Source organism: Solanum pennellii, chromosome 6, assembly GCF_001406875.1.
Source record: "Solanum pennellii chromosome 6, SPENNV200".
Taxonomy (NCBI): domain Eukaryota; kingdom Viridiplantae; phylum Streptophyta; class Magnoliopsida; order Solanales; family Solanaceae; genus Solanum; species Solanum pennellii.
In genome coordinates this window covers 17,092,530-17,103,478 of record NC_028642.1, presented here as the reverse complement: position 1 = coordinate 17,103,478, position 10,949 = coordinate 17,092,530, and the positions used below count along the sequence as shown (strand labels likewise).

Sequence of the window (10,949 nt, the reverse complement as noted above, 5' to 3'; positions counted from 1 at the left end):
ATTGATGAATTACTATGATTTTATGATCATATCCCCGTAAAACAATTTAAACACTCATGTTTTCAAGTTATGAATCATGTGATGTCACATTTTTAATGTAAAAGGAGATTTTTATTAAATTAAGCATATATTTCTAGCTCTACATGAAGTTATTATGAAACCCAAATCTAACCTATGTTTTCTAAGTAATAATGATTGAAACTGGGCTTTGATCCTCAAGAGTTAAATTGGACTATTGCATGTTCTTATGAAGTGTATGCCATTGTTTTAAGGGTCTTTGAGAGAAAAGTACCAATGATAATTATGTTATTGTGTTATTTAAAGGATATTTTCATAAACACAAATTAGCATGATGTCAAAGGTTTCCTCACATAATAATGCTTCTTAGGTTGAAAGGTTTTCTCACCTAATTAAATTAGAGGCTAAAAATTATTATCAATACATCATGGATGGTGAAGGTTTTCTCACGCATGGTATAAGGATCTAGTCAATAATAAGGTAAGTCAAGACTTGGTAAATATTTTGTGGGTTTTATAATTATTATCGAGTGGAAATTGATGTAAGATGGAAGCTCCCATGAAGTAAAGTCTGGGTTTCTCAAAGCAGTCTCTTTATATGAAAGCTCGTTCGAGTAGAGGACATGTTTCTACTAGCAATCTCCTTATACCGTAGCTATGTGCCCCCATAGATATAGTATCTATTGAATCCACATAAGCTAGAAGTCCATGGTTCTTCTAAGGCAAGTAGGACAACCCTTTTGGGTATGGGAGACACCACCATATCATGTTATAGCTCATATTGTCTTTGTGTATGTCAGGACCCAAATCCAGTCGTGAGTGACACCTACACTTAACCTCCTAGATGGGCAAACCAAAGATTCAACCTCAAAATATATTAATCATTCACCTTACAAAGTACTAATCATAATGTAGAAGCATAAATCTCATTACTGTAAGAAACACACATCCATAATAATCTACTATATGTCATTCCAAAAACATGAAAGTCATCACATTCAGAAAATATAATTTTTAAATAGTAAGTCTAAGAGTATAAAAGACATCAAAATAATTAAATAAAATGGTTTATACCCGAAAACTAAGGACATCATGCCATGAACGAGAGAATCCAACATGATCTTGAATGAGTAGCTCAACCTGGAACCTGATATACTTGAGATTGGCTAGAGCTGAAGGTGAGTCAAAGTTGCCGGTACACTCACTACACTCCATAAAAGGAAAACAAAGGAAAACACAAGTAGGGCTCAGTACGGCGCAACATGTACTGAGTGGGGATCATCAGCCAACCCAAAAAATAAGCTAATATACAATGAAAAATAGTATGAAATTAACTATGACACTTAACCGGTAGCTACCAACAAAAAACATGAACAAGTGCAACAGAAGCCAATACACAATCACTCACAACATCCTGGACACTATGGGGACTCATGCCTCCACACCACGCTCATTTGGGAAGTGGGTTATTTGAGATTGAGTATAATAAGTTAATTCAATAAATTTTTTCTATAATATTAATTTATCGGAACGTGACACTCCGATCTAGTTATACTATGTCGGAACGTGACACTCCAATCCATGAATACATCGTCCAAATGTGAGACTCCGATCCAATAATACTGTGAAGGAACGTGACAGTCCGATCCAATAATATTGTGTCGGAATGTGTCACTCCGATCAAATAATATCATTATTTATTAATTATTATCACCACTTTTAATTCATTAACAATATTTCATCAAGGCTTCTTTATTCAAGGAATCACTTCGATGGAGAGGGTTCAAGATCATAAATTCAAGTGTTTCAGAATTGTAGACCAACTCCAAATCACACAACCAAGAAATCGCTATTGAGAATCTATCTATCATATAGAAATAAACATAACCTACCTCCACTAAAAAACCCAAGTCAAACAAGTTACTTCTTCAATACTTTTCCTTTTCTGAATGTCGTCGAACACTTCCAATCTATGCAATTTTGTAGTTTGTAAGTTAACAAATCTATCGATACTCATATGACTCTATGTATAGACTAGACCAAAAATTCATCAAACACAAATCTATTCTCAAGATCCTAATCTGAGGTCCATTAACATGTCAAGTCTCTTGTTTCTTATATTCAAGCCTAAGTTAATTCTTTATTTTTCATAATAATATACCACACTTATATTTAATTACCTATCTCAATTTGTTTAACCTTAGATTAAGTTGTGATGATCAAAAGAATAAAACTTAAAACAGAGTACAGGTTTGGAACTAATGCATACCTAAATTTCAATTCGGTGGCCAACCATTAACTATTCTAACACATCACAATTCTCTACTCATCATTACACTATCATTAATTTATCGTTGTACCTTAATTATCTTTAGACAAGAAGCCTGCAAACAATTTTATACTTTTTTTAAATTAACAATCATATATTTATCTAAAAGAGAAACCTAGGCTCACCTTCGTGGCACAACCATAAACCAACATTCCTTTTTAAATTTATTTATTTCCAAAACTAGCTCTCCCTTTTCATGATAAGTTGCAAATTTTATGAAAATGACATTTTGGAAAAGTTGTGACTTTTAAAAAAAGGTTTGACTTCTATGATAAGTTGCAACTTCTATAAAAATTGTGACTTTTATGATATGTTGTGACGTTTCTAATGGATTCTAACTTTTCCAAAGAGTTGTGACCTTTCGGATAAGGAACAATAAACATTTGTTCACACTATCTTATGTTGTCTATCAATAGAGGAATTTTGTGCAACTATAATTAGTAGGGGCTTTTTCCCGCTAATGGGTAGTCAAATTCAAATACATTAATTATGTTTTTCTGAAGTTAGTTTCATTCTTGAAAATTTTCATGGAGGATAATCTTAACTATAAGTCAAGTGAATGATGGAACTGTGATAATTTTTTCCCCTATTAGGGTGACATTTTTTTAACTCTGTTAAGTTTCAGCAAGGATGATTGAAAGTTGATCTTTTCTTTTGTCCCTTTCTAAAGGTTTCTTCATATAAACAAAGAAAATTGATTTCAATTTCAATGTGATACGCTGCTAAAATGGTTGATGGTTGAACTTATTACATTTGATTCTTTAATAAACAAATCGTTTATTTCTTCCATTATTGTTTGTATGTTTTTTTATTTCATATTCATTAATTAAACTTCTTATAAAGTGTGTTTCATTTCTCAAAGTTTCCATCCTCCTATTTCATTAAGATTAATTTTATACTATAAATCATAGTGATTGATGTATCTATTTCAACTTTTTTTTTTCAATTTTGGTGACTTTTTTTTAATTATTTTTAAAGACCGGTGACGATGATTGGAAATATATATTTTTGGGGAAAATTTCTTGTGCGTTATGCTATATTTTATAGCACAAAACAACAAATATTTGATAACTAATGCGGAACCAATGATGAAGTTTGTTAAAAGAACCAACATGATTTCTCTCTTGCTTGCCACAATTAGTATATTATTCTAATTGTTTTTTCTTGGGAACAAACATTTTTTGTATGTCATTGCACTATCCCTAGAATATTTGTATAGAGACAGTTAGTTCACGTCTTTTATTACAAATTAACTAATTTGTCCTATTTCTTGTTCTCTTCTTTTTGGGCATAGAAGATATCAAGTTTTTGTGAAACTAATATCCAAAATACAGTATATCAAATATTTTTTATCGGCAATAAGTATGCACGTTCACAGAGCGTACTATAGCCTTTGCCGACATTAATAAACTATCATTTGATTCGATCTTGCTATAGACTTCAGAGACATATATACAGAATACCAATTGCCTCTGAAAATACATATTTATCGATAATTAAGCTATTAATTATCGTTAAAGATAGTTTTTATGTAGTGATAACTCATTCCCTTTGATAAAGTCTTATATATGTTTTTGATAACGAAGTAACAACTCTTTCTTTTGGCTTCTTTCAATTAATTTTGTGAACCATAAATTTGAAAACAACCTAAAAGAATATATATTTTGAAAAATATATTAAATAACATGTCTTTTTCTTCTTGATTGTTAGGAAAGTAAGGTCGTCTTTATTATTATTTTTCATATTTGTGAGTTCAAGAGCTCATAAAATTATGCTGTGAGATTTTAAAATGTTATATATCAAAAAATTTATTTAGTACATCCCGTTGTAAACATTCAGATACCACCTACTGCTTGGTAGATAGTTGCATTTGTTTTTTTGTAACTCCATATTATAATCATAACAAGAACTTTGAGTGATTCTACTTTCTTAGTCCTCAACTTGTAAACATGGCGATCTAGAATCTGGACAAGAATCTCCTCGTAATATAAATTATCATTGATACCAATATCTTCAGTTTTTTTGATTAATGAATGATCATCCATGAACTTCTTCAACATGGAGATGTGAAATGTCGCATGAACTGCGGCTAACTCTTGTGGTAGGTCTGACTCATAAGATACATTAGCTAATTTGTATGGGTTGATATATCGAGGACTAAGCTTCTCCTTCTTATAAAATCTCATAGAACCTTTCATGGGTGAAACATTCAAATATACCCTATCATCTGCTTCTAACTCTAACTACATTCTTCTTACATAGGTGTAGGATTGGACTCTGTTTCATTTTCAACTCTCTTAAATCACTTTCAGCATCTCCATAGCTTGATGATCTAAATGTGGTCCTCTCAACCCTTCTTCACAAACTTCAAACCATCTAATAGGAGATCTGTATCTTCTCCCATAAAGAGCTTCATAATAAGACGTTTGTATATTAGAGTGGCAACTATTGTTGTAAGCAAATTCAGTAAGAGGTACGTGATCATCACAATTACCTTTGAAATTAATAGTGTGCTCTACTTGACCATTTGTCTAAGAATGAAAGGCAGTACATAAGTTAACCTTTAAGCCTGAGCATTTTTGGAATAACTTCCAAAATTGTATAGTAAATTGCTCATCTCTGTCTGAAATAATGGTGAGAAAAACCTCATGAAGTCTAACCACTTCTTCAAGATACAATTGGCATAATCCTCTAGTGAATGGTAGTCTTTACCGGCAAAAAATGGATTAATTTTGTCATTCTATCAAGAATAACCCAAATTGAATCATGTTTCTGACAAGACCTTGGTATACCAAGGATGAAACAAGATTAATAATCTCCCACTTCCATTCCGGAAGTTGTACATTCTAGGCCATACAACCAGACCTTTGGTGCTCTATTTTAACTTTTTTGAAATTCGGACACTTAGACACAAATTCTAAAATTCCCTTCATACTACTCAACCAACACTTCTATCAAATTGTGATACATCTTTGTGGAACCCGGATGAATGAAATACAGGATCTATGAACTTCCTTTATGATGCACTATTTTAGTTCACCACTCTTGCTACACTTAATCTAACTTGATACCTCAATACGCCATCTCTCCCTTGTTCAAAATCCATTACTTTTTGCTTATGAACATTTGTCTTTAATTCCTAAAAAGTTTGTTCTTGATCCTACTTCTCTTTTACTTCTGACACTAATAAAGATGTATCCCATTCATCACCACTCCTCTTCTATCTGTGGAATACCAAAAATGAACTCCCAGCGTGCAAGTCTATGCACAACCTTTGCTAGTTCTTTCTTATCTATATCAAAGTCGGCAGTACTAGCCATAGAAAACCTGTTCAAGGCATAAGAATAATATTAGCCTTACGTGGGTGGTATAGAATATTCATGTCAGAATCCTTGAGTAATTCTAACCACGTCACTTGTCTTAGATTGATCTGTTTCAGAGTAAATACATACCGAAGACTTATGATCAATGAATACATCTATATGAACACTACATAAATAATGATGTCATATCTTCAAAGCAAATGCTACGACATCTAGCTCTAAGATATGAGTTGAAGGTAAAGAAAAACATTTCACGTAAGGAAGTTCTGGTTAAGATTTTTGAGAGACAATTATAGAAGTTGATAAATAAGAAGTTGCTTATGCCAACGTACTATGGAGAAAATCATATTGTGCACTATGCTACTTTGTGGCCAAAGCCGATATGATGTCACGATATCCATACTTTTACCTTCTACTCCGACTCTAACTTGAGGTAATGAGTTCCTCTTGGCTTGTCCTATGTTTTAGAGTCATGTGTTTTATGTGTTTCCATGATTTCTTTATGTTATGAATGTTCATGAAAAATTTGTGCATTGAGACTGAGTTCGTTATAGACTCCAGGAGATGATATGATGAACATGCTTTAGCTATGCTTTTGAGTATGAATTGCATATAGTTTCCATGTAATTGTGTTGAGCATGATTTTAGCTTGGAGAAGGAAGCCCCTCCTTGAAGATGAGGAATTTTAAAATTTCATACATATTGGTTTGTTAGGTGTAGCTCCTACTTCCCTTATGGTACGTTGAGTATGTTTAGCGTGAAGTTAATGTTTCCACCTTGGTTGTGTCAATTATGATATTTTGCATGCATGAAGGGTTCATAGTCGTGAATTTTTTCCGTTAGAAAGGTCTAGAATCTCACCCAAGGACATGTTTTCCCAAGAGGGAGATAATGAAACACCTTAGAATCTAGAAGGCTATATTAGGGCTAACTGAAAGGGCACCAACCAAAAAAAGAGGAATTTGTGAAGACTTCACTAAGAACTACCTCACGTCACACGACCACCATGAAGATTCGTGGTGAAGACCATGAGTCATGGAGATGTTCGTGGAGGGATAGGCAGTAGCTAGGCTACACTGCACCAAACAAGGACCCTCCCTAAAGACGACTCGTGAAGGCTACGACAACCATGGGAAGGGTCATGATCCTAAGGTAGTCGTAGGGGGAGAAAGGGTTGGAACCGTAGCCACTCATCCAAGAAAAAACAAGAGAACCTCGGCTTGTGGTAGGGACTACGATTCTTGGAACCTTTCATGTCATGGGTAGTGTACTGTAAGTTAAGGGTTAATTGATCTTTTCTTGTTTTAATTAGATTAAATCCATGTCATTTTCCCTAAGTCTATGACCCCTTATGATTTAATTTAACCCGAAAACTCATATGTTCAAGACATTATTTCAAAAACCCAAAACAAATCCCAAAAGTTCTTCCTTTCAAATAATTCTCTCTCTAGAATCTTGAAGTAAAAGAAGAAGAAGAAGAAGAAGGCGATTCAATCTAGGGTTCAAGATCAAGCTTCCATGCTTTTATTGTTTTGGGCTTTGATAGTAAGTTAAGATAATTGTCATCCTTGGAATTCTCAAATTCTCCAATTTCAAAAAGTAGAAGTTCCCAATTTATTGGGGTTTTCTTCAATTATCATGGGTTCTGTTCAATTTTTATTTAAGTGATTGAATTATATTCAATTTAAGTATGATTTGATGAATTTATATGATTAAATGATTATATCCCCATTAAACAGTTTGAACCCTCATGTTTTCAAGTAATGAATCATGTGTTGTAGGATTTTTAATGTAAAAAGAGATAAGCATATATTACTAGTTTTACATGATGTTATGATGAAATGGATATCTAACATATGTTTTCTATGTAATGATGATTGAAAGTGGGCTTTGATTCTCAATAGGTAACATATGTAGTATTGCATGTTCTTATGAAGTTTATGCCATTGTTTTAAGGGTGCTTTGAGAGTAAAGTACCAATGATGATGTTGTTGTTGTATTATTCAAACGATATTCTCATAAACACATGTAAGCATGATCTAGAAGGTGTCCTCACATAATAAGGGTTCGTACATTTAAAGGCTTTCTTACCTAATTTTATCGAAGGCTAAAAACTATTACCAAGACATCATGGATTGTCGAGGTGTTCTCACACATGATATAAGGATTTATCTATAATAAGATAAGTCAAGACTTAATAACTATGTCGTGGTATTCATACTTAGTACCGGGTTGATATTGATGTAAAATAGAAGCTCCCCTAAAGTAAAGGTTGGGTTTGTACAAGCAGACTATTGAGATGAAAGCTTTTTCGAGTAGAGGACAGGTTTCAACTAGCAATCTACTTATATAGTAGCTATTTTCCCCCGTAGTTTTTGTATGTACTTGATCTAATTAATCTAGACTTCATGGTTCTACTTGGGCAAGTACGACAATCCTTTTGGGTATGGGATACACCATGGTATCATGTTATAGCCCATATTATCTTTGTGTAGGTTAAGGCTAATTCCCCACGTTAATGATGAATAACGTTACTTCAAGAAGTATTACACATGCGTTAAAAGGTTTTAAAGATTATATGAGCTTTCACTGGCCATGTTTTATGAAGTGTGTATTCAAACCTTTTATATTATGTTTTAATTTGCTCAATTGCATGTCATCAAATGAAATGTCCCTTTTAGCACATTTTAAAAGTTTTATGCATGGATATCACTGTTGATACATTATTTTGTTATAATGCATACTCTTTCCTACATATTCTCCGAATCTCCCTGACCGTCATTGTCATCAGTTCCGTAGCTAAATTCTTGTATGGAATTCCTTGGGGTTCTATGCGTCATGTTCAATCTCGAGTGTACCCCTAGATCTTGAAACTTATGCTTGTAGAAATTTTTTGAGTTATTGGGGTTTAATGTGAAACGAACATCCCCAAAAACTAGTATTTCATATGCACTAATCTGTTACGAGACCCTTAGTCTTTTTTGAATATTTATATGTTCCAAATGTTTAGTAAACAAGAATATATATTTCTGAATACGTTAATTATTTCCAATAGAGTTATGTGTGGAAAAAATTTCCTTACATAACAAAGGGAGAACAACAAAATTAGAAAAATTCAACCAATGAACATACGTGGTGATACTATTAAAAATTGTTGGATTACAAAAATTAAGTATAAAGAATCAAATTAACCCAGAAGATATGAAATTTTTTAACTTACTAAATAAGAAAAATAATAATGTATCTTTTACTTCACCTTATTATTTCAAAATGTTTATTTTATAGGTCTTCTTTATAATTTTCTTTAATGTATAATTCATATTCAATTTTAGATGTATGGCTTATTCATCCTGAAAAGATGAGAGTGAAAATCTATTTGATACATAAATTAATTTATTTAACTTTTAAACTGCAAGAGGTTTTCTTGGAAAACCGTGCAAAAAAACATTTTTGTAACAAGAACAACAAAAAAATGAATAATTAAATAAATCACAAGCTAGTAAACATCTAAATTTTCATATATTTAATAAGTGACTGAAATAACAAATTTTGAAATAATTCATCGAACACGACATACAAGTGACTCTTAATATAATGACAAAATAAAACTGATGTAGAGAATCCTATGACACACTTAAACATACAAAATCTAAAAGACACAAATTTAGTAGGGGACAACATGAACATATAAAACAATACTAATAAGAAGAGACATATACTAGTCCAAAGACTTTATTTATTATTGGAGGGGTTTGAATCTTGATCATTAGCATTGTTTAGTGAAAGGTCATCCAACAAAATGACAAAATCATCATGATTCAGATTTAGTAAATCAATCAATGATGGACTTTGCGGAATGTCAGTAGAGTTCTGGTAGTTATTCGTTTGAATTGATGCACCGATTGAAGGGATCTCAGCTGAAGGATCCATTTGTGGTGTCATAGGAGTAAATGGAGGATCTATAATAGGGGAAGGCATCATAGATGTCATTGTTGTTGAAGGAGTGGATTGGGGGACATTTGATGTAGACCCCTCGTCACCACCATTATTTTTCATTGCTTCACGTATTAATTGAATGTTCTTCTTAATAACATAACTTAGATCGTTGAGGTAGAAAAGATTCATGTCAATGGAAATAATTTTTCCCTTCAACACTTCATGCATCTTATTTGTAATTTCCTTGATCCTATTTTCCTTTCTTATCTTTAGTAGTTTTTTCTGCAACTTCTTGATTCTTTTCTTCGTGAATTCTTCCTTTGTCACCATATTTTTTGATCTCTCCGATGCTTCCAATTCTTTAAACTTTTGAAAAGTGTTGATTGCTGCAACAAGATTCGGAAACACCTTAGGTTCATTACTATAAGGACTATATATGATGAGAGCCATTTCAATGTCACAAAGAGTGCTGAGTTCTTCTGCCTTTTTCAACAACCCTATGTGTCTTTTCTTGTATGAGACTTTTCGTTCCGTTTCATTTTCAATCAATGCTAATATTACTTTTTTTCTAGGCATGGCTAAAGAAGAGGTATATGAGGATATATGTGTTTGATAAACAATGTCTTTAATGTTTTTCTTGTAGTTATAGTTGTCTTTGCCTAAGAGTGAACCTTATATATATAAATGAAAATTTTGAATTCTATAATATTTGGATAGTTTTAATTATAGAATTTCTAAATATAAACACTAATTATTTTGGAATAAATTTAAATGAGAGTATATTATCTTTAACTTTATGTTGTTTTTGGATCTAGTCTAATTCTAGCCAAATATTTTGAGTCAATCTTTTCATATAAGGAAAAGAATTAGTGTTGTTGAAGTTTGAATAAGTAGTATCCACAATACATGGTCATAGGTCTATAGAAAATAAGTTTCTTATAGAATTACATTACTATTTTTCCAATTTTGGAAGAAATTATATTCAGTCTAAATTTTATACTACTTTCAAATATTTCAAAAACTATGTCCTACCTAATTTTGTTTTTATTAATATATGATAAACAACAACCTATTACTTGACCCTAAGTGAAATATTTTCCTAAATTAGTTTGAAGGTAAATCAATATTCCATAATGTACTAATACTAATCAAAATAATGTTATTACACATAATTGAAAATAAAAAGCTAAATTTTATTGTTTTAAAGAAATGATTTGTCATGACCCGAGTTTTAAAATCATGATGCCCCAATTAAAATAATCCACTAGCAGTGAAGCTAACAATACCCTAGAATGATAAGTGATGATTTTAAGTGTAACAACCCATATTCTACGTGTACTTGTT

General features: G+C 32.0%; 1 protein-coding gene across 1 annotated transcript; it reads right to left on the bottom strand.

Moving 5' to 3' along the window:
• Nucleotides 1-9,401: 9,401 nt before the first annotated feature.
• Nucleotides 9,402-10,055, bottom strand: LOC114077606 (agamous-like MADS-box protein AGL80). The gene has a single exon (XM_027917913.1). The coding sequence runs from the start codon at nucleotides 10,053-10,055 to the stop codon at nucleotides 9,402-9,404; it is 654 nt and encodes a 217-aa protein (XP_027773714.1).
• Between the last annotated feature and the right edge of the window lie 894 nt (nucleotides 10,056-10,949).